Below are 25,962 nucleotides of genomic sequence, written 5' to 3'. Positions count from 1 at the left end.
TATGACGTTCGGACACACCATTACGTTGTGGTGTTCCAGGTGGCGTGAGTTGTGAAACTATTCCACATTGTTTTAAATGAAGCCAAACTCGTAACTCAAATATTCGCCTCTGCGATCAGATCGTAGAAACTTTATTTTCTTGTTACGATGATTTTCTACTTCACTCTGAAATTCTTTGAACTTTTCAAAAGTTTCAGACTTATGTTTCATGAAGTAGATATACCCATATCTGCTCAAATCATCTGTGAAGGTCGAAAAATAACGATACTGCTACCTCTTGAGCACTGCGTTGGTTTTACCTTGAAGAGGAAAGGGTGATGCAGCGAAGTAGCGTAAGTATTTCCCTCAGTTTTTGAGAACCAAGGTATCAATCCAGTAGGAGGCCACGCACGAGTCCCTCGCACCTACACAAACAAATAAATCCTCGCAACCAACGCGATAAGGGGTTGTCAATCCCTACACGGTCACTTACGAGAGTGAGGTCTGATAGATATGATAAGATAATATTTTTGGTATTTTTATGATAAAGATGCAAAGTAAAGAAAGTAAAATAAAAACGGCACCAGAAATAGCTTGTTGTCGGGAGATTAATATGATGGAAAATAGACCCGGGGGCCATTTCACTAGTGGCTTCTCTCAAGAGCATAAGTATTACGGTGGGTGAACAAATTACTGTTGAGCAATTGACAGAATTGAGCATAGTTATGAGAATATCTAGGTATGATCATGTATATAGGCATCACGTCCGAGACAAGTAGACCGACTCCTGCCTGCATCTACTACTATTACTCCACACATCGACCGCTATCCAGCATGCATCTAGAGTATTAAGTTCATAAGAACAGAGTAACGCTTTAAGCAAGATGACATGATGTAGAGGGATAAACTCATGCGATATGATATAAACCCCATCTTGTTATCCTCGATGGCAACAATACAATACGTGCCTTGCTGCCCCTACTGTCACTGGGAAAGGACACCGCAAGATTGAACCCAAAGCTAAGCACTTCTCCCATTGCAAGAAAGATCAATCTAGTAGGGCAAACCAAACTGATAATTCGAAGAGACTTGCAAAGATAACCAATCATACATAAAAGAATTCAGAGAAGATTCAAATATTGTTCATAGATAAACTTGATCATAAACCCACAATTCATCGATCTCAACAAACACACCGCAAAAGAAGATTACATCGGATAGATCTCCACGAGAGAGGGGGAGAACATTGTATTGAGATCCAAAAAGAGAGAAGAAGCCATCTAGCTAATAACTATGGACCCGAAGGTCTGAGGTAAACTACTCACACATCATCGGAGAGGCTATGGTGTTGATGTAGAAGCCCTCCGTGATCGATGCCCCCTCCGGCGGAGCTCCGGAATAGGCCCCAAGATGGGATCTCACGGGTACAGAAGGTTGCGGCGGTGGAATTAGGTTTTTGGCTCCGTATCTGGTAGTTTGGGGGTACGTAGGTATATATAGGAGGAAGGAGTACGTCGGTGGAGCAACAGGGGCCCCACGAGGGTGGAGGGTGTGCCCAGGGGGTAGGCGCCCCCCCCCTACCTCGTGCCCTCCTGGTTGATGTCTTGACGTAGGGTCCAAGTCCTCTGGATCACGTTCATTCCGGAAATCACGTTCCCGAAGGTTTCATTCCGTTTGGACTCCGTTTGATATTCTTTTTCTACAAAACTCTGAAATAGGCAAAAAACAGCAATTCTGGGCTGGGCCTCCTGTTAATAGGTTAGTCCCAAAAGTAATATAAAAGTGTATAATAAAGGCCAATAATGTCCAAAACAGAATATAATATAGCATGGAACAATCAAAAATTATCGATACGTTGGAGACGTATCAAGCATCCCCAAGCTTAATTCCTGCTCGTCCTCGAGTAGGTAAATGATAAAAACAGAATTTTTGATGTGGAATGCTACTTGGCATAATTTCAATGTAATTCTTCTTAATTGTGGTATGAATATTCAGATCCGAAAGATTCAAGATAAAAGTTCAATATTGACATAAAAATAATAATACTTCAAGCATACTAACTAAGCAATTATGTCTTCTCAAAATAACATGGCCAAAGAAAGTTCATCCCTACAAAATCATATAGTTTAGTCATGCTCCATTTTCGTCACACAAGAATGCTCTCATCATGCACAACCCCGATGACAAGCCAAGCAATTGTTTCATACTTTAGTAATCTCAAACTTTTTCAATTTTCACGCAATACATGAGCGTGAGCCATGGATATAGTACTATGGGTGGAATAGAATATAATGATGGGGGTTATGTGGAGAAGACAAAAAAGGAGAAAGTCTCACATCAACGAGGCTAATCAATGAGCTATGGAGATGCCCATCGATTGATGTTAATGCAAGGAGTAGGGATTGCCATGCAACGGATGCACTAGAGCTATAAATATATGAAAGCTCAACAAAAGAAACTAAGTGGGTGTGCATCCAACTTGCTTGCTCACGAAGACCTAGGGCACTTGAGGAGGCCCATTGTTGGAATATACAAGCCAAGTTCTATAATGAAAAATTCCCACTAGTATATGAAAGTGACAAAACAAGAGACTCTCTATCATGAAGATCATGGTGCTACTTTGAAGCACAAGTGTGGAAAAAGGATAGTAGCATTTTCCCTTCTCTCTTTTTCTCTCATTTTTTTGGGCCTTCTTCCTTTTTTTCTATGGCCTTTCTCTTTTTTTTTATTCCTCACTTGGGACAATGCTCTAGAAAATGATGATCATCACACTTCTGATTATTTACAACTCAATGATTACAACTCGATACTAGAACAAAGTATGACTCTATATGAATGCCTCCGGCGGTGTACCGGGATATGCAATGAACCAAGAGTGACATGTATGAAAGAATTATGAACGGTGGCTTTGCCACAAATATTATGTCAACTATATGATCATGCAAAGCAACATGACAATGATGAACGTGTCATGATAAATAGAACGGTGGAAAGTTGCATGGCAATATATCTCGGAATGGCTATGGAAATGCCATAATAGGTAGGTATGGTGGCTGTTTTGAGAAAGATATAAGGAGGTTTATGTGTGAAAGAGCGTATCATATCACGGGGTTTGGATGCACCGGCGAAGTTTGCACCAACTCTCAATGTGAGAAAGGGCAATGCACGGTACCGACGAGGCTAGCAATGATGGAAAGGTGAGAGTGCGTATAATCCATGGACTCAACATTAGTCATAAAGAACTCACATACTTATTGCAAAAATCTACAAGTCATCAAAAACCAAGCACTACGTGCATGCTCCTAGGGGGATAGATTGGTAGGAAAAGACCATCGCTCGTCCCCGACCACCACTCATAAGGAAGACACTCAAAGAACACCTCATGTTTCAAATTTGTTACATAACGTTTACCATACGTGCATGCTACGGGACTTGCAAGCTTCAACACAAGTATTTCTCAAATTCACAACTACTCAACTAGCACAACTTTGATATCACTACCTCCATGTCTCAAAACAATCATCAAGCATCAAACTTCTCTTAGTATTCAACACACTCATAAGAAAGTTTTTACTAGTCTTGAATACCTAGCATATTAGGATTATTTAAGAAAATTACCATGCTGTTTAAGGCTCTCAAAATAATCTAAGTGAAGCATGAGAGATCAATAGTTTCTATAAAACAAATCCACCACCGTGCTCTAAAAGATATAAGTGAAGTACTAGAGCAAAAACTATATAACTCAAAAGATATAAGTGAAGCACATAGAGTATTCTAATAATTTCCGAATCATGTGTGTCTCTCTCAAAAGGTGTGTACAGCAAAGATGATTGTGGTAAACTAAAAAATAAAGACTCAAATCATACAAGACGCTCCAAGCAAAACACATATCATGTGGTGAATAAAAATATAGCTCCAAGTAAAGTTACCGATGGAAGTAGACGAAAGAGGGGATGCCTTCCGGGGCATCCCCAAGCTTTGGCTTTTAGGTGTCCTTAGATTATCTTGGGGGTGCCATGGGCATCCCCAAGCTTAGGCTCTTGCCACTCCTTGTTCCATAATCCATCAAATCTTTCACCCAAAACTTGAAAACTTCACAACACAAAACTCAGCAGAAAATCTCGTGAGCTCCGTTAGCGAAAGAAAACAAAAGACCACTTCAAGGTACTGTAATGAACTCATTCTTTATTTATATTGGTGTTAAACCTACTGTATTCCAACTTCTCTATGGTTTATAAACTATTTTACTAGCCATAGATTCATCAAAATAAGCAAACAACACACAAAAAACAGAATCTGTCAAAAACAGAACAGTCTGTAGTAATCTGTAACTAACGCAAACTTCTGGAACTCCAAAAATTCAGCAAAAATAGGAAGACCTAGACAATTTGTTTATTGATCAGCAGCAATTGGAATCAATATTTTATCACGTTCTGGTGATTTTTAACAATTGTTTTCGTGAACAGAAAGTTTCTGGAATTTACAGCAAGATCAAATAACTATCATCCAAGAAGATCCTATAGGTTTAACTTGGCACAAACACTAATTAAAACATAAAAACACATCTAACCAGAGGCTAGAACAAATATTTATTCCTAAACAGAAGCAAAAAGCAAAAAACTAAAAATAAAATTGGGTTGCCTCCCAACAAGCGCTATCGTTTAACGCCCCTAGCTAGGCATAATTGCAAGGATAGATCTAGGTATTGCCATCTTTGGTAGGCAATCCATAAGTGGCTCTCATAATAGATTCATAAGGTAATTTCATTTTCTTTCTAGGGAAGTGTTCCATGCCTTTCTTTAATGGAAATTGGAATCTAATATTCCCTTCCTTCATATCAATAATTGCACCAATCGTTCTAAGGAAAGGTCTACCAAGAATAATAGGACATGAAGGATTGCAATCTATGTCAAGAACAATAAAGTCTACGGGCACATAGTTCCTATTTGCAACAATAAGAACATCATTAATTCTTCCCATAGGTTTCTTAATAGTGGAATCCGCAAGGTGCAAGTTTAAAGAGCAATCATCAAATTCATGGAAACCTACCAAATCGCACAAAGTTTTTGGAATCGTGGAAACACTAGCACCCAAATCACACAAAGCATAGCATTCATGATCTTTAATTTTAATTTTAATAGTAGGTTCCCACTCATCATAAAGTTTTCTAGGGATAGAAACTTCCAACTCAAGTTTTTCTTCATAAGATTGCATCAAAGCATCAACGATATGTTTGGTTAAGGCTTTATTTTGACTATAAGCATGAGGAGAATTTAGCACGGATTGCAACAAGGAAATACAATCTATCAAAGAGCAATTATCATAATTAAATTCCTTGAAATCCAAAATAGTGGGTTCATTAATATCTAATGTTTTGATCTCTTCAATCCCACTTTTATCAATTTTAGCATCAAGATCTAAAAACTCCGAATTTCTGGAACGCCTTCTAGGTAAAGGTGGATCATATTCAGTCCCATCATTATCAAGATTCATATTGCAAAACAAAGATTTAATAGGGGACACATCAATAACTTTTAGATCTTCATCTTTATTTTCATAGAAATTTGAAGAACACGCTTTCACAAAGCAATCTTTCTTAGCACGCATCCTAGCGGTTCTTTCTTTGCACTCATCAATGGAAATTCTCATGGCTTTGAGAGACTCATTGATATCATGCTTAGGAGGAATAGATCTAAGTTTTAAAGAATCAACATCAAGAGAAATTCTATCAACGTTCCTAGCCAATTCATCAACTTTAAGCAATTTTTCTTCAAGCAAAGCATTGAAATTCTTTTGCGAATTCATAAATTCCTTAACACTAGTCTCAAATTCAGAAGGCATCTTATTAAAGTTTCCATAAGAATTGTTGTAGGAATTACCATAATTATTAGAGGAATTACTAGGATAAGGCCTAGGATTAAAGTTTCCTCTATACGCGTTGTTACCAAAATTATTCCTACCAACAAAATTCACATCCATAGGTTCATTATTATTCTCAATCAAAGTAGACAAAGGCATATCATTAGGATCAGAAGAAACACTCTTAGTAGCAAATAATTTCATAAGTTCATCCATCTTTCCACTCAAAACATTAATTTCTTCTATCGCATGCACTTTTTTATTAGTAGATCTTTCAGTGTGCCATTGAGAATAATTAACCATAATATTATCTAGGAGTTTAGTAGCTTCTCCTAAAGTGATTTCCATAAAAGTGCCTCCCGCGGCCGAATCTAAAAGATTTCTAGAAGCAAAATTCAATCCGGCATAAATTTTTGTATAATCATCCACAAATTCAAACCATGCGTAGGGCAATTACGTATCATTAATTTCATCCTCTCCCAAGATTGTGCAACATGTTCATGATCAAGTTGCTTTAAATTCATAATATCGTTTCTAAGAGAGATGATCTTAGCGGGAGGAAAATACTTAGAGATAAAAGCATCTTTGCACTTATTCCAAGAATCAATACTATTTTTAGGCAAAGACGAAAACCAAGCTTTAGCACGATCTCTAAGTGAAAAGGGAAATAGCTTCAATTTAACAATATCATTGTCCACATCTTTCTTCTTTTGCATATCACACAAATCAACGAAGCTATTTAGATGGGTAGCGGCATCTTCACTAGGAAGGCCGGCGAATTGATATTTCATGACAAGATTTAACAAAGCAGTATTGATTTCACAAGATTCAGTATTGGTAAGAGGAGTAATCGGAGTGCTAAGGAAATCATTTTTGTTGGTATTGGTAAAGTCACACAATTTGGTATTATCTTGAGCCATCGTGACAAGCAAGCAATCCAACACACGAGCAAACAAGAAGCGAACAAAAAGAGGTGAACGGAAAAGAGAGGGCGAATAAAACGGCAAGGGTGAAGTGGGGGAGAGGAAAACGAGAGGCAAATGGCAAATAATGTAATGCGGGAGATAAGGGTTTGGGATGGGTACTTGGTATGTTGACTTTTGCGTAGACTCCCCGGCAACGGCGCCAGAAATCCTTCTTGCTACCTCTTGAGCACTGCGTTGGTTTTTCCTTGAAGAGGAAAGGATGATGCAGCAAAAGTAGCGTAAGTATTTCCCTCAGTTTTTGAGAACCAAGGTATCAATCCAGTAGGAGGCCACGCACGAGTCCCTCGCACCTACACAAACAAATAAATCCTCGCAACCAACGCGATAAGGGGTTGTCAATCCCTACACGGTCACTTACGAGAGTGAGGTCTGATAGATATGATAAGATAATATTTTTGGTATTTTTATGATAAAGATGCAAAGTAAAGAAAGTAAAATAAAAACGGCACCAGAAATAGCTTGTTGTCGGGAGATTAATATGATGGAAAATAGACCCGGGGGCCATAGGTTTCACTAGTGGCTTCTCTCAAGAGCATAAGTATTACGGTGGGTGAACAAATTACTGTTGAGCAATTGACAGAATTGAGCATAGTTATGAGAATATCTAGGTATGATCATGTATATAGGCATCACGTCCGAGACAAGTAGACCGACTCCTGCCTGCATCTACTACTATTACTCCACACATCGACCGCTATCCAGCATGCATCTAGAGTATTAAGTTCATAAGAACAGAGTAACGCTTTAAGCAAGATGACATGATGTAGAGGGATAAACTCATGCAATATGATATAAACCCCATCTTGTTATCCTCGATGGCAACAATACAATACGTGCCTTGCTGCCCCTACTGTCACTGGGAAAGGACACCGCAAGATTGAACCCAAAGCTAAGCACTTCTCCCATTGCAAGAAAGATCAATCTAGTAGGCCAAACCAAACTGATAATTCGAAGAGACTTGCAAAGATAACCAATCATACATAAAAGAATTCAGAGAAGATTCAAATATTGTTCATAGATAAACTTGATCATAAACCCACAATTCATCGGTCTCAACAAACACACCGCAAAAGAAGATTACATCGAATAGATCTCCACGAGAGAGGGGGAGAACATTGTATTGAGATCCAAAAGAGAGAAGAAGCCATCTAGCTAATAACTATGGACCCAAAGGTCTGAGGTAAATTACTCACACATCATCGGAGAGGCTATGGTGTTGATGTAGAAGCCCTCCGTGATTGATGCCCCCTCCGGCGGAGCTCCGGAACAGGCCCCAAGATGGGATCTCACGGGTACAGAAGGTTGCGGCGGTGGAATTAGGTTTTTGGCTCCGTATCTGGTAGTTTGGGGGTACGTAGGTATATATAGGAGGAAGGAGTACATCGGTAGAGCAACAGGGGGCCCACGAGGGTGGAGGGCGCGCCCAGGGGGGTAGGCGCGCCCCCTACCTTGTGCCCTCCTGGTTGATGTCTTGACGTAGGGTCCAAGTCCTCTGGATCACGTTCGTTCCGAAAATCACGTTCTCGAAGGTTTCATTCCGTTTGGACTTCGTTTGATATTCTTTTTCTGCAAAACTCTGAAATAGGCAAAAAAAGCAATTCTGGGCTGGGCCTCCGGTTAATAGGTTAGTCCCAAAAATAATATAAAGTGTATAATAAAGGCCAATAATGTCCAAAACAGAATATAATATAGCATGGAGCAATCAAAAATTATAGATACGTTGGAGACGTATCAGATACCCGCCACGAGCCTCAACACTCATCGGACCGCATACATCGGTATGTATTATTTCCAATAAGTCAGTGGCTCGCTCCATTGTTCCGGAGAACGGAGTCTTAGTCATCTTGCCCATGAGGCATGGTTTGCAAGCATCAAGTGATTCCAAAAGTCCATCCGTATGGAGTTTTTTCATGCGCTTTACACCAATATGACCTAAACGGCAGTGCCACTAGTATGTTGCACTATCATTATCAACTTTGCTTCTTTTGGCATCAATATTATGAATATGTGTATCACTACGATCGAGATTCAATAAACCATTCACCTTGGGTGTATGACCACAGAAGGTTTTATTCATGTAAACAGAATAACAATTATTCTTTGACTTAAATGAATAACTGTATTGCAATAAACATGATCCAATCATATTATGCTCAACGAAAACACCAAATAACATTTATTTTAGGTTCAACACTAATCCTGAAGGTAAAGGGAGTGTGCGATGGTGATCTTATCAACCTTGGAATCACTTCCAACACACATCGATCGTCACCTCGCCCTCAACTAGTATCTGTTCATTTTGCAACTCCTCTTTCGAGTTACAAGTCTTTGCAACTTGAACCGGTATCAAATACCGAGGGGCTACTATGAACACTAGTAAAGTACACATCAATAACATGTATATCAAATATACCATTGTTCACTTTGTCATCCTTCTTATCCGCCAAGTATTTGGGGCAGTTCCGCTTCCAGTGACCATTTCCTTTGCAGTAGAATCACTCAGTATCAGGCTTGGGTCTAGCTTTGGGCTTCTTCATGTGAGTGACAACTTGCTTGCCATTTTATAAGTTCCCTTTCTTTCCCTTGCCCTTTTTCTTGAAACTAGTGGTCTTGTTAACCATCAACACTTGATGCTATTTCTTGATTTCTACCTTCGCTGATTTCAGCATCGCGAAGAGCTTGGGAATCGTTTTCATCATCCCTTGCATATTATAGTTCATCACAAAGTTCTAGTAACTTGGTGATAGTGACTAGAGAACTCTGTCAATCACTATCTTATCTGGAAGATTAACTCCCACTTGATTCAAGCGATTGTAGTACCCAGACATTCTGAGCACATGCTCACTGGTTGAGCTATTCTCCTCCATCTTGTAGGAAAAGTACTTGTCTGAGGTCTCATACCTCTTAACACGGGCATGAGTCTGAAATACCAATTTCAACTCTTGGAACATCTCATATGCTCCATGGCGTTCAAAACATTTTTGAAGTCCTGGTTCTAAGCCGTAAAGCATGGTGCACTAAACTATCAAGTAGTCATCATACCGAGCTTGTCAAATGTTCATAACGTCTGCATCTGCTCCTGCAATAGGTCTGTCACCTAGCAGTGCATCAAGGACATAATTCTTCTGTGCATTAATGAGGATAATCCTCAGATCACGGACCCAGTCCGCATCATTGCTACTATCATCTTTCAACTTAGTTTTCTCTAGGAACATATCAAAAATAAAACAAGGGAGCTATACGCGAGCTATTGATCTACAACATAGATATGCAAATACTATCAGGACTAAGTTCATGATAAATTTAAGTTCAATTAATCATATTACTTAAGAACTCCCACTTAGATAGACATCCCTCTAGTCATCTAAATGATCGCGTGATCCATATCAACTAAACCATGTCCGATCATCACGTGAGATGGAGTAGTTTTCAATGGTGAACATCTTTATGTTCATCATATCTACTATATGATTCACGTTCGACCTTTCGGTCTCAGTGTTCCGAGGCCATATCTGCATATGCTAGGCTCGTCAAGTTTAACCCGAGTATTCTGCACGTGCAAAACTGGCTTGTACCCGTTGTATGTGAACGTAGAGCTTATCACACCCAGTCATCACATGGTGTCTCGGCACGACGAACTGTAGCAACGGTGCATACTCAGGAAGAACACTTATACTTTGAAATTTAGTGAGGGATCATCTTATAATGCTACCGCCGTACTAAGCAAAATAAGATGCATAAAAGATAAACATCACATGCAATCAAAATATGTGACATGATATGGCCATCATCATCTTGTGCCTTTGATCTCCATCTCCAAAGCACCGTCATGATCTCTATCGTCACCGGCTTGACACCTTGATCTCCATCGTAGCATCGTTGTCGTCTCGCCAACTATTGCTTCTACGACTATCGCTCCCGCTTAGTGATAAAGTAAAGCAATTACATGGCGATTGCATTTCATACAATAAAGCGACAACCATAAGGCTCCTGCCAGTTGCCGATAACTTTTACAAAACATGATCATCTCATACAACAATTTATATCTCATCACGTCTTCACCATATCACATCACAACATGCCTTGCAAAAACAAGTTAGACGTCCTCTAATTTGTTGTTGCAAGTTTTATGTGGCTGCTACGGGCTTCTACCAAGAACCGTTCTTACCTACGCATCAAAACCACAACGATTTTTTTGTCAAGTGTGCTGTTTTAACCTTCAACAAGGACCGGCCGTAGTCAAACTCGATTCAACTAAAGTTGGAGAAACAGACACCCACCAGCCACCTGTGTGCGAAGCACGTCGGTAGAACTAGTCTCATGAATGCGGTCATGTAATGTCGGTCCGGGCCGCTTCATCCAACAATACCGCCGAATCATAGTAAGACGTTGATGGTAAGCAGTATGACTATTATCGCCCACAATCTTTGTGTTCTACTCATGCATATCATCTACGCATAGACCTGGCTCTAATACCACTGTTGGAAAACGTAGTAATTCAAAAAATTTCCTACGATCACGCAAGATCTATCTAGGAGATGCATAGCAACGAGACGGGAGAGTGTGTCCACATACCATCGTAGACCGAAATCGTAAGTGTTTGTTAACGCGGCTGATGTAGTCGAACGTCTTCACGATCCAACCGATCCAAGTACCGAACGTACGGCACCTCCGTGTTCAGCACACGTTCAGCTCGATGACGTCCCTCGAGCTCTTGATCCAGTAGAGGGTCGAGGGAGAGTTCCGTCAGCACAACGGCGTGGCGACGGTGTTGGTATGTGATCCGCGCAGGGCTTCGCCTAAGCACTATGACGCTATGACCGGAGGAGTAAACTGTGGAGGGGGGCACCGCACACGGCTAAGAGAACTATTGGTGTGTCTTTGGGGTGCCCCCTGCCCACGTATATAAAGGAGGGGGGAGAGAGGCCGGCGGCCAGGAGGGGCATGCCATGGGGGGAGTCCTACTTGGACTCCTAGTCCAAGTAGGATTTGCCCCCCACCTTTCCTTTCTTCCACCGGAGGGAATAGGAAGGAGAGGGAGAGGGAAAGGGAGGGGGCTCCGCCCCCTCCTCCTTGTCCTATTCGGACTCCCAAGGAGGGGGGCGTGCGGCCACCTCCCGTGGGCTTCCCTCTCTCTCCCTTAGGCCCATGTTGGCCCAACACTTCCCCGGGGGTTTCCGGTAACACCTCGGTACTCCGGTAAAATACCCGAATCACTTGGAACCATTCCGATGTCCGAATATAACCTTCCAATATATGAATCTTTACCTCTCGACCACTTCAAGACTCCTCTTCATGTCCGTGATCTCATCCGGGACTCCGAACAAACTTCGGTCACCAAAACATATAACTCATAATGCAAATCGTCATCGAACGTTAAGCGTGTGGACCCTACGGGTTCGAGCACTATGTAGACATGACCGAGACAAATCTCAGGTCAATAACCAACAGCGGAACCTGGATGCTCATATTGGCTCCTAGACATTCTACGAAGATCTTTATCGGTCAAACCGCATAACAACATACGTCATTCTCTTTGTCATCGGTATGTTACTTGCCTGAGATTCGATCGTCGGTATCATCATATCTAATTCAATCTCGTTACCGGTAAGTCTCTTTACTCGTTCCGTAATGGATCATCCCGCAACTAACTCATTAGTCACATTGCTTGCAAGGCTTATAGTGATGTGCATTACCGAGAGGGCCCAGAGATACCTCTCCGATACACAGAGTGACAAATCCTAATCTTGATCTATGCCAACCCAACAAACACCTTCGGAGACACCTGTAGAGCATCTTTATAATCACCTAGTTACGTTGTGACGTTTGATAGCACACAAAGTGTTCCTCTGGTATTCGGGAGTTGCATAATCTCATAGTCAGAGGAATATGTATAAGTCATGAAGAAAGCAATAGCAAAAAAACTAAACGATCATTATGCTAAGCTAACAGATGGGTCTTGTCCTAATGATGTGATCCCGTTCATCAAATGACAACACATGTCTATGGTCAGGAAACTTAACCATCTTTGATTAACGAGCTAGTCAAGTAGAGGCATACTAGGGACACTCTGTTTTGTCTATGTATTCACACATGTACTAAGTTTCTGGTTAATACAATTCTAGCATGAATAATAAACATTTATCATGATATAAGGAAATATAAATAGCAACTTTATTATTGCCTCTAGGGCATATTTCCTTCATAAAGAACGCCAGAAGTAACGAAATCATCCAGATCCGTAGACCACCTAGGTGACTACAAGCACTAGAACGATACGAAGGCGCGCCATCGCCCCTCGCTCACCGGAGTAGGGCAAACCTTGTTGTAGTAGATAGTCGGGAAGTCTTCGCCAGCTGATTCTTCTTCCTTCTTAATTGTCAATTATCCATTCTATGCAAGTTAAGATGTCTGATATCCATTCTATAGAAGTTAAGAAGTCTTCGCCAGCGTGATCCTTCTTCCTTCTTAATTGTCAATTATCCTCTCTTCTTTCTCCATTCCTAATCTTCATTGTATTTCTCTTTTCCTTTGATTCATGCTTGGATCAAGCACATCTCACGACAAGCAAGCGTCGTTTGATAGGATTAACGAGCAATCATTCTCCTACATATTAAATTTCTCAATGTGAATTTACTCACAAGACTTTATTTTCATTATTAACATTTGTTTAGAATCTCCATATCAATACACTTGGATGGCACATAGCACAATCTGAATGAGAAGAAGTCTCCCACTATTTGGCAGTATTGCAACCCTCCAGTTTTGGCTAACAACTCGCTAGCTGATCCCTGAGCCCCCTGGAAGCCAATGGCTTGCAAGTGCATAAGGGCAGCCCAAGGTATTTACATGGAAACAAACCAATCGAGCAGCCAAGCAGATTATTAACCATCACCATCTTACATTCCGAGCATCTAATAGGCATAGTTGTGCTTTTAGTCAAGTTCACCCGCAGGCCACTCCAAAGACCTCTAGCATACGCAAGCAGGCTCTTAGCTCCATCTCCTTTGGCTTCAGGAAGATATCACGTCATCCCCAAGCATAGAGAGTCTTTGGCTCACACTCGTTCGTGCTAGAGGAGAGAGAATTCAACATGATGATGCAAGCTGAAACATGTGCTGGACTTGTTCCATGATCAATATGAACAACATGGGTAACAGAGGGTCTCCTTGGCGGAGGCTCCGTCTCCAGGCGCGCCATTGACCATAACCCTTGCGAAAAAACTTGCCAGTAATCCACATATCCACGAGATCCACCTTGGGCCAAATCCCAATTTCCTCACTACTTCAATTAAGAACGAACCATGAACTGAATTGAATGCTTTTGAGATGTCCATGAGCATAACCGCTGGTCCTTGAGCGCATGCAATCGGTGCACCGTGCATTGAACGAGCATACAATTCTCATGTAGAGGACGTCCTCGCACAGAATGTTTTTTTTGGGTTGAAATGACACTCTGTTATGCTCTGATTGTTTATTTTTTGTTTCGGCCCAAGAATAAAACTCAATTCTTCAGATTAAATTCTTGGCACATAGATGGGCCGGCTTATGGGCCGTGGGCAGTTAAAAAAAACATTTCTCATGGGTTGTATGTCCCGAGATCCATCCCCTCCAGGATCAATATAAACAACACGAGTAACAGAGGGTCTCCTTGACGGAGGCCCCGTCAACTATAGATCGGTGCTTCAGGCACGCCATTGACCATAACCCTTGTGAAAGAACTTGCCAGTAATCCACATATCCACGAGATCCACCTTGGGTCAAATCCCAATTTCCTCACTACTTCAATTAAGAACGAACCATGAACTGAATTGAATGCTTTTGAGATGTCCATGAGCATAACCGCTGGTCCTTGAGCGCATGCAATCGGTGCACCGTGCATTGAACGAGCATACAATTCTCATGTAGAGGACGTCCTCGCACAGAATGTTTTTTTTTGGGTTGAAATGACACTCTGTTATGCTCTGATTGTTTATTTTTTGTTTCGGCCCAAGAATAAAACTCAATTCTTCAGATTAAATTCTTGGCACATAGATGGGCCGGCTTATGGGCCGTGGGCAGTTAAAAAAAACATTTCTCATGGGTTGTATGTCCCGAGATCCATCCCCTCCCTGATCAATATAAACAACACGGGTAACAGAGGGTCTCCTTGACGGAGGCCCCGTCAACTAAAGATCGGTGCTTCAGGCACGCCATTGACCATAACCCTTGTGAAAGAACTTGCCAGTAATCCACATATCCACGAGATCCACCTTGAGCTAAATCTCAATTTCCTCATCACTTCAATTAAGAACGGCCTCTGAACTGAATTGAATGCTTTTGAGATATCCATGAGCATAACCGTGGGGTCCTTGAGCGCATGCAATCGGCGCATGCATTGTTTGCAAAAAAATTCGTTGCTAGCTTACCAAGCCGGCCACCTGGGATCCGGGCATGGATTGAACGAGGCAACGAGCATAATTTCCATGAGCATAACCGTGGTCCGTGGGGTTGAAATGACACTCTGCTCTTTTTTTTTGAGAATCGACACTCTGCTCTGCTCTGATTGTTTTCCTTTTTTCTTCCAAAATCACTAATTAATGAGTACTCGTTGTAAAGAACACTCCACCTTCCCAGGTCGTGACAAGTGACACACATGCAGCGCGCCACTTGTCGCAACCTAGGAGTTTTCAAAACGTTTTATCTCTTAAACCGTACATCCAAATCTCGAACCGTTTTCACCGTGTTGGATTTCTCGCGTCGAGATCTTCAAAACTAGATCCCATGTTGATAGGTTTTGACGAACTTTTTTTTCACGAAAAATATCGGACGAAAAAACCGAACCGGGAGCACGGGTTTTTTTCCTTTACAAAAGAGGCACGCCCGTGCCTCTCACGAAATCACAACCGTGCCTCTCGTGGAAGCAAAACCGTGACTCTCGTGAAAGAAAAAAACAGAAAACGCGTTTTTTTTCCGTTTCCGAGAGGCACGGCCGTGACTCTCGCGAAAGCACAACCGTGCCTCTCGCGAAAGCAAAACCGTGACTCTCGTGAAAGAAAAAAAACAGACAACGCGTATTTTTTTCCCTTTTCGAGAGCCACGGCCGTGACTCTCGCGAAAGCACAACCGTACCTCTCGCGGAAGCAAAACCGTGACTCTTGCGAAAGAAAAAAAAAACAGAAAACGCGTTTTGTTTCTCCCTTTCGGAGAGGCACGGCCGTGACTCTCGCGAAAGCACAACCGTGCCTCTCGCGGAAGCAAAACCGTGACTCTCGCGAAAGAAAAAAATATTAAACGTGTTTTTTTTCGTTTCCGAAAGGCACGGCCGTGACTCTCGCTAAAGCACAACCGTGCCTCTCGCGGAAGAAAAATCGTGACTCTCACGAAAGAAAAAACACACGTTTTTTCGTGCAAAAATTTTTTTTTCAACTTTTTTATCTAAAAGCTAAGGAAGACCGGGGGAAACCAAAACGTCAAAAAAAAAGAAAAAACATTTAAAAAGCCAAAAACGCGTGCGGTATAATAAAAAATATAAATCTGAAGGGAGCATCCAGAGCGCGACACGTGGCGAATGGCTGAGAGCGCGACAAGTGGCGCTGATAGTTGCGAGCCTCCCGAAGGACGAAATCACTAATTAAGGAGTACTCGTTGCAAAGAACACTCCACCTTCGCAGGTCGTGACAAGTGGCGCACATGCAGCGTGCCAATTGTCGCGACCTGGAAGTTTTCCCTTTTTTCATAGATCCGTTTATTCAAAACGTTTTATCTCTTAAACCGTGCGTCCAAATCTCGAACCATTTTCATCGTTGGATTCCTCGTGTTGAGATCTTCAAAAATAGATCCCATGTTGATAGGTTTTGACAAACTTTTTTCACGAAAAAACCAGATGAAAAAAACCAGACGAAAAAACGAACCGGGAGCACGAGTTTTTTCCCTTTTCCCTCGCGAAATCACAACCGTGCCTCTCATGGAAGCAAAACCGTGACTTTCGTGGAAGAAAAAAAAAACAGAAAACGCGTTTTTTCCCGTTTCCGAGAGGCACGACCGTGACTCTCGCGAAAGCACACCCGTGTCTCTCGCAGAAGCAAAACCGTGACTCTCACGAAAGAAAAAAAAACAAAAAACGCGTATTTTTTCCCTTTCCGAGAGGCACGGCCGTGACTCTCGCGAAAGCATAACCGTGCCTCTCGCGGAAGCAAAACCGTGACTCATGCGAAAGAAAAAAATAGAAAACGCATTTTGTTTTTCCCTTTCTGAGAGGCACGGCCGTAACTCTCGCGAAAGCACAACCGTGCCTCTCGCGGAAGCAAAACTGTGACTCTCGCGAAAGAAAAACAGAAAATGCGTTTTTTCGTTTCCGAAAGGCACGGCCGTGACTTTCGCTAAAGCACAAACGTGCCTCTCACGGAAGAAAAACCGTGACTCTCGCGAAAGAAAAAAAAAGAAACTTGTTTTTTGCGCAAAAAAAATTCAATTTTTTTTTATCGAAAAGCTAAAGAAGACCGGGGGAAAACCAAAACGTCGGAAAAAAACAAAAAAAGTTTAAAAAGCCAAAAACGCGTGCGAAAAAAAAACCAAAATCCGGAGGGAGCGTCCAGAGCGTGACACGTGGCGAATGGTTGAGAGCGCGCCAAATGACGCTGATCGTTGCGAGACTCCCAAAGAAGCGCTCCTTGACTTGTTGCTCTCCACGAAGGAACGCTCGTTAACTAGTTGCTTTCTTTTTCTTTGGCCCAAGAATAAAACTCAAATGAGCTTATCGGCCGTTTGCGGTTGAAAAAAGAAGCGTCTCTCGTGGGCTTTCTGTCCCCGGATCTATCCCCTTTCAGCTCCCCTAAAAAAAATTGCTCGGAAAAAAAAACCTACCTAAAAAAAAACTCTTCTTTCAGCTTCCTCGCCGACGGCCAAATCCAAATCCAAAGCTCCACCACTTCCTCGCCGTCTCCGGCGAGTTCCGGCGACCCAGCCTCCGCTCGCCACCATATTATGGCAGCAGGATTTCCCCGCCCCCGTCCCCATCCTCCGCAGCCAAGGAGCGCGCGTGGAATGGCGGCGGCGGCGGCGGCCAAGTACGCACGGTCAGTAGCCGTTTTCCCCTTACATCACTGTTTGTTAGATTCTTTACCTTTTTTCGCCATACCTTTCCTTAGGAGCAGTCAATATTTTGTGTTGATTTTGATAGCATCGATCAACACAGACCATAGCATGAATCTAATCTGAAGAAATTTTCTTGGGCCGAAGAAAAACTAGTAGACCTATAGTTAGCAAATCTCAATTAAGAAAGGCACATTGCATTCTCACCAGTACTATAGCTGCCTGCCTAACTAATCACTTTATTAGTTAAACCCATGCCATCCTCTCGGATAGATGCCGCGGTTTGGCACTAGTTACCTAGCTAGTAGCTACTAATGCACCCAACAACTACTTAAGCAGCCCACACAGAATAATAATAGATAGTTACTTAAGCAATCTGGGTTTCCACGGAGTGCTGTGTCGGATTATGTTTTATCTTCACGGACGATGAACCAGATCCACAGTTACCACTGCGTTAGTCCCACGTCAGTAGTTTAAATGCTATTCCACCGCTTTATTAAGCTCGGCCTCGGCTATCACTAAGTGGAATAACAAGGGACATGTACGGTAATGCGGTAGAGCTATATCATAGTTCTATAGGGTTGCAAGCGTATTAGATGAGTCACCTTTTGTACTTAACAGAGGAGTAACATATGTATTGCAAGCTGAGAACAGGGATTACAGAGTTTCAACTATAAATCATACTGTATATTTTTACTAATAACTACAAAAGGTTATTGCTGAACTGACCAATGATCATTATGATATTTCTTGCACAGTTTACACCTGAGATGTGCGTGGATTGTCCAGGGAATAATGAACCATCTCCTGGCTCGGAGGGGCTTCAGATACGTCCAACATCATTTGAGATCCATTATCACAGTTTGGAGAATGTTTGATGCCTAGGGAGCAGCATATAGAGGGTGCCATCGCTGTTCCTTTTGTTTCTCATCGCATCCCTGCTGTCGCAAAGTTGAAGAGGTATGACCATTTCGTCATTGACGATTAGTTAGCCTTAAACCCCACTGGTCTCAGTTTTTTTTGGGTCTGCCGGCGCACCTAGATCCACCCCACTGCTACTGATATCTTTCACCTAGATTAGCTTCTTCAAACCGCCAGATCGATCTACTTTTCTTTGGCACACTGCCTCAATCTGGTCCCTTGAAGCTACAAGCCCTATAAGAAAGATGCTCCTTGAGTTTTATTATTGAAAGATAGTTGGAATACGAGAACAGAGTAAACTGTTTGGCTAGCTAGCGTGCAATTTCGCGCAGATCTAGAGAAAGTTTGCATGTGCTTGCTAACAAAATGTCCATAAACATAACATAGGGGTCATGATACAGCTAATAACTGCCAATGTGAATATGAGCAATGTTTTTACGACGTGCCATAACATGTTCGTAACCATGACGAGGTTCATGAGATGGCTAAATTGTAGATATGTATAACCATAAAGAACCGGAAACTGCCAAGAGAAATTTTTGTGGAGAGATAAGCCCAACTGCCAATGAAGAACCACAAACTGCATTTTTAAATACATAAACTGTTCACAAATTGAAGTATTTTGTTCTGTTTATTGTTCGGCTTCACTATCTGTGGAGTATTTTCTCTCTATGAAAGGAAGAAAGGAAAGGCTAGGGCCTCCTTAAATTTGCTCTGGCTTAGAGACAAAACTCTGTTCTTTTTGTTTGCATGCTACAGACCTTAATGTGTACCTTACCATGTCGACAGCTAGCTGGGTTAGAGGAGGAAGTTCTCCTATGTGCTTTTCTTTTCTTGCCTAAGTTTGAGATCCAAATAGTTCTGGATGCTAGCAAGAATATATGGGGAATATTTTGTCGAAACCTGCCACAATTCAATAGTTGCTGACTTCAAACTCTGTTTATGTACCGTGTTGACGAGGCGAGCATGCATTATGTGCCTCATGGTTTTGTAATTATAGTTCATGATTTTTTTACTCTTGTTGATGTGAATTTTGGTTCTCATGGATGACCGTGTAAAACATGAGTTGAGTTATGTTTATATGTCGGCTTATGTAATGTTTGTGCACCTATTCTAGCCCGGTGCACATACAGATTTGCCCAAAATTTCAGTCCCAAATACGGAGCCATAGAGTATAAAGCCGTACGTGATAACTTGTTTTAAAAATTGTTTTCCAACCTGAAATAAATACCCCCTGTATTCGACCTTTTTTGTAGGGTGGGGGCTTAGTAAAATACATGTAATCTGCTTACACCTGTAAAGTTCCACTAAGCCCCCAAACCTCAAAGGAACTTTGCGTGATAAAAATACTACATTCTTTATTATACCTTTGAGGCTTTGATGTTTTAGCAAGTACCTTTCGGCGGATGAATCTGACAAATACTTCACCATCCATCATGCCAGCTATCTTTTTGTTTGAACTAACGATATGGATGTAAATTAAACTTATGACTAAAAAGATTAAACAAGGTTATCAACCTGACAACAGCCCACGTTATGTAATTAGTTAGTTAGCTCTGTCCTAACCAGCTGTGTGACACTGTTACTGCGTTCAAGTGTAGATACGGACAAGATGTGATGTGGTCATGGCAGTATGTTATAGAGTCTGCCAGAATGCTCTGATTTATTTATTTAAAGACAATGCTATGATGAGAACCCCAATGCTATGATAGAGTTAAATAAATAGTTAGGTAGCTTTCTTTCGTTCATATACAACGAAGCCCCATCTTCCTCTTCAACATGATTGAGGTGCATACTGTCCAGTCTCCAGAGCTGAATGAGCAGGAGGACATCCATCCATCCATCTCAAAGGTATGTTGGTGAGGCAGTTCAAGTGTACTCCTGCTTAAATTTGACCTCAGTTTTACTATTGCAGCAAAATCTAGCAAGTACAATGACGATGGTGCTGGATGCATTTGCATCCTACCTGGGGGACTTGCTCAAGCAGGTGGTAGAGGAAGAGCTGGGAACGATGTTGGGTGTCTCCGGCGAGATTGACGAGTTGGGCGACAAGTTCCAGGACCTCAAGAACTTCCTCGCTGACGCTGATAGGAGGAACATCAACGACGAGACTGTGCAAGAGTGGGTGGGGCAGCTCAAGCGGGCCATGTATGAAGCTGCTGACATCCTCGATCTTTGCCAGCTCAAGGCCATGGAGCATGGACCATCCACCGTAAATGCAGGGTGTTTTAATCCCTTGCTTTTCTGCATGCGCAATCCCTTCCATGCTCATGAGATCGGCACCCGTATCAAGGCTCTCAACCAGAGGCTTGACTCCATCAAGGAGCGCAGTGCTGCTTTCAACTTTATCAACCTCAGGTCCTATGAGGATCATAGCAGTCATGGTAATCTTAGCCGGGAGACGATAGGAGACTTTGACCAGTCGGCTGTAGTTGGGGACAAGATTGAAGAAGACACGAGAGCACTAGTGGCCCAGATCATGCAAACTGGAAAGAAGGTCAATGATGACATCATGGTGGTCGCCATTGTAGGTGCCGGCGGGATTGGCAAGACCACCCTCGCACAGAAGGTTTTCAATGATGAGACCATCCAAGGTGAGTTCAGTAAAAAGTTATGGTTGAGCGTCAACCAAAACTTCAGTGATGTTGAGCTGTTGAGAAGAGCCATCATCGAAGCCAGAGGAGACCACTCGTCAGCTGGGAATGTAAAGGCCATGCTTCACCAAACCCTCAAGGACACCTTGATTGGCCAAAAGACTTTACTTGTAATGGATGATGTGTGGGACCATGGAGCATGGGAGAATGTGCTCAAAATACCCTTTATTAATGCTGTGGCTTCCGGAAGTAGAGTTCTCATCACCACTAGAGATGAAGGTGTAGCTCGACAAATGATAGCCATATGGCCCTACCACCATGTCGACACATTATTGCCTGAAGATGCTTGGTTATTGCTCAAGAGGCAGGTCCGTACTTAATTAAACACTACTCTCTAAATCAAGTGAATACTCTATCTACATCTATTTATTAACATTCCTATGTTAATTAAGGGAAATTCTAGGATGCTTCCAAATTAGTTACATGTAATTCAATGGCTTATACTCCCTCCGTTTCAAAATATAAGTCTTTTAAGAGATTCCACTATAGACTACATACGAAGCAAAATTAGTGAACTTATACTTAAAAGGCGTCTATATACATCCGAATGTAGTCTTTATAGTGAAATATCTAAAAAGACTTATATTTAGGAATGGAGGGAGTATGTGCTATTACCTCTTGGAAGGTAAGAGTTGTCATAATCTTACAGGGCAGTGTTACTTTGATAGTGTCAACAAAGCATGGCGCTAAATAAGGAAATGCATCACAACACCAATTGGGTTTTCCATATTTTATTATACCCACATTACACACGTTCAAGACACATGTGTCGGTTTTTACTAGTTAAGATTTATCGGTCATATTCATGTAGTGGATAAAGCTTTTCTAATATTCAATCTCGTTTTCCAACTTTCGGGTGAAGATCTAAGTGTTCATCTACTCAACAATGTCATAGGACATAATATAAATGAAAAGTTGTTTTAAGATGGAAAACATAACAATTCGGTGAACCTCTGATGCTAAAATAATTAATATAACACAAAAATTAACTAGACTAGAAGTTGGTATTAGTTTTGCTAGAGACATTGCACGTAAATTTAACCCAGCAATGTTGGGGCTAGTACGTATTAAGCATTTTAGGCGACTGGGAGAAAATAATTTCACGTGAATGTAAACTATAAGAAAATCAATAAACGATATGATTTCTGCTAAATTTGGATACAAGTTTCTATAGCAGCGACTACAAGTTTCTATAGCAGCAATGAGAGAGCAGTATTAAGTGTATGCATGCGTGACATTACTTTCCATAATTTGAATGCATTTCTGTAAGTTGAATATTTACAAAGTTAACTATGTGGAATCAATTGCATAAATCTTGGTATATAGGAGCAAGATAAGTAAATATATTTAAAAAAATTCTTTACGCCATTTACATTTTGTAATTTGAATATTTACAGTCAAACCTATCTTGATAAATGGACAGATACATCAAGTAGTACTCTCGCCTCTTATAAGAAGTAAATTTGAGTGCCTTATTCGGAGGAGCTTGGTACATAGTTAATTAACTATATTTGTCCCTTGTACCATGTTCGTAGGTACTCTCAAGTGAGATAGATGAAGATTACACAGATACGCTAAAGGATATCGGATTGAAAATTATAGAAAAATGTGGTTATTTACCACTTGCCGTTAAAGTAATGGGAGGATTATTGCGTGAAAGAGGAGGGCTACGTCGTGATTGGGAGCATGTTTTGGATGATTCTAAATGGTCAGTAACTAAAATGCCCCCAGAGATCAACTATACAGTATACTTAAGCTATGAATATATGCCTTCATATTTGAAGCAGTGCTTTCTATACTACACTCTTCTTCCTAAAAGTAAACCTTATAATATGGATCAAGTAGTTGCAATGTGGATGAGCGAAGGTTTTCTTCATGGAAACTCGAGTGATTTAGAAGAATTGGGAAGAAATTACTACAAGGAGTTGCTATCCAGGAACCTTATAGAGCCAGATAAATTGTATGTTGCTCCATGGATTTCGAGCATGCATGATATTGTTCGCTCATTTGCTCATTACATGACTAAGATGAAGCACTCATAGCTCAAGATGGAGACAATGATATTCTTACTAAACTTAGTTCACAAAAGTTTCTTCGGTTGACCATAGAAACCAATCAACTGCAATCAGGTGAAGTTGACTGGAAATCTCTACAGGAGCAACAATCGTTGAGAACATTAATCTCAACCATCCAGATCAAGATGAAACCTGGTGATTCATTGATTATGTTTTCTAGTCTGCGGACTCTACATATAGAATTTGCTAATGTGGTTTCATTGGTTGAATCGTTGCATCAACTCAAGCACCTGAGGTATTTGAAGCTAGTAAATACCTATATATCTGTACTTCCAGGGAACATTGGTAAGATGAAACTATTGCAATTCCTTGACCTTCATGGATGTGAAAATTTGGTGAATCTTCCTGGTAGCATTGTGAAACTTGGCCAGCTGAGGTTACTTGAGCTTCCCAGCATAAGTGTGATACCTAGAGGGTTCCACACCCTAACAAATATGAGGAAACTAAATTGGTTTCGAGCCCACATGGATGGTGAATGGTGCAGTTTGGACGAGTTAGAGTCTCTTTCCCAACTCAGGTTCCTTACTTTATATGAATTGGAGAATGTATCTGCTGCCTCGTGTGCTGCTAATGCTAGGCTTGGTGATAAAAAGCATCTTATCAGACTGTCTTTATTCTGCACCAGCAGACTGGAAAATGATGGGTTGATAAAAGAGAAAGGATGTATCCCTGAGGAAGAGCAGCGACGAATCGAGAAGGTGTTCAATGAGCTCTCCCCTCCGCCCAGTATAGATAATATTATAATCGGTGGTTATTTTGGCAAGCAGCTCCCAACTTGGATGATGTCTGCGTCCATGGTGCCCCTCAATAACTTGACATATATTATGTTTGTTGACCTGGCTTGCTGCACACAACTTCCCGATGGGTTGTGTCAGCTCCCGAACCTGCAGTTCTTTAAGGTAGACCGTGCTCCATGCATCAGGCGTGTTGGGGCTGAATTCTTGCAGGTGGCGGCAACTCCATTTCCGAGGTTAAATGAGATGTACTTACTAGGAATGGTGCAATGGGAAGAGTGGGAGTGGGAGGAGCAAGTACAAGCCATGCCTAGGTTGGAGAAGCTTATGCTCAGGAAATGCAAACTGAGGCATATTCCTACAGGCGTTGCCACCAATGCAAGGGCTTTGAAGGAATTATTCCTACAGGACATCCAACACCTCAACTACCTTGATGGCTTTCCTACTGTTGTTGAGCTTACAATGCTTCGAATCCCCGACATGGAGAGGATCACTAATCTCCCCAATCTGCAGAAGCTCACGATCACCGATTGCCCAAAGCTGAAGGTTCTTGAAAGTATGCCTGGACTTGACAGGTTGATCCTGCAAGATTATGTCATGGAAGAACTCCCAGAATACATGCGGGATATCAAGCCAAGGCATTTGCAGCTATTTTGCAGGATATGGCTGCTATCTTCATTAGCCGCGGGACAATCTGGTCCTGAGTGGGATAAGTTAAGCCATGTGGAGCATGTCAAGGCATATGCATGTGATGGAAACAACCCAAGAAAATGGTACGTTCTATACACAAGAAGAGACAACTGCAAGCTGGATTCTAATATTAGCAGCTCTACCGTATTTGAAGGTACAGAAAATCAAACATACAAGCTTTGTCTTAATTTGTTTGAACACTCTGATTCTGCCAGTTTATAAGGTCGTTTGATTTTATTTCCTGCCTTTTGTCCATGTGTACTTCATGATGACCGGATATATTTTACCTTTGTTTGTTTAGGCGATACAATGGCTGCAGAGGAGGAACGACAAGCAGCAGCAGCAGTTGCATCCGGTCCAGGAGATGGAAACAAGGAACAAGAAGCATACCGACTACAAACAGCGATCTAGGAAAGGAGAAAGTGCGTGATAGCTAGCTAAGGAGATCAGACCAGACCGCCCTCTCCAGTGAATTAATCTGGTATTCTTTTTTGTCCGCTGTTATTAACTGTGCTTCAAGTCACAGTTCCGTTCTTAGTTGCCATATTAGCAGATCGATACTTGCACCTATTTAAAATAGCAGTGTGCTAAGCAGAACATTGCCTATTAAAGCTGGCTCTTACACATTTCCCTTTCTGTGCAGGCAGGCAATCCCTGGCTGGTAATGGAGCCAGAGTCTGCACTAGTGCATCCCCATATTCCAAATATGTCAGTTGATCGTGAAGGTGTTTTTTTTTAATTTTTCTGTTTAAACTTTGTATGCGTGTTATATACTCCCTCCGTCCCATAACATAAGAGCGTTTTTTACACTAATATTATGGGACAGAGGGAGTACTTGTCATGCTGTCCTGAAAAGGATTAAATCTTGACTATCAAAAGGAGATTCTTTCACAGCATGACTTCCAGTGAATTTTCCACATGCCTCTTTCAAGATTCCCTGAAATAATGTGGAAGTTTGACTGATCCATCCGGTATTCTTTGGAAAAATGAAC

At 41.6% G+C, this 25,962-nt stretch overlaps 1 protein-coding gene across 1 annotated transcript; it reads left to right on the top strand.

The window, feature by feature from the left end:
* The first annotated feature begins 17,637 nt into the window (after positions 1-17,637).
* On the top strand, positions 17,638-25,935 carry LOC123165675 (putative disease resistance protein RGA1). Its single transcript, XM_044583364.1, has 6 exons — positions 17,638-20,668; positions 20,733-21,779; positions 23,007-23,431; positions 23,707-25,124; positions 25,272-25,451; positions 25,614-25,935. Exons 1-5 carry the CDS (start codon positions 20,597-20,599, stop codon positions 25,379-25,381), a joined length of 3,072 nt encoding a protein of 1,023 aa, XP_044439299.1. The 5' UTR covers positions 17,638-20,596; the 3' UTR covers positions 25,382-25,451; positions 25,614-25,935.
* Positions 25,936-25,962: the final 27 nt, after the last annotated feature.

Source organism: Triticum aestivum, chromosome 7D (assembly GCF_018294505.1).
Source record: "Triticum aestivum cultivar Chinese Spring chromosome 7D, IWGSC CS RefSeq v2.1, whole genome shotgun sequence".
Lineage (NCBI taxonomy): Eukaryota > Viridiplantae > Streptophyta > Magnoliopsida > Poales > Poaceae > Triticum > Triticum aestivum.
The sequence above is the reverse complement of the archived record's forward strand: the minus strand, read 5'-3'. Positions and strand labels throughout refer to the sequence as shown.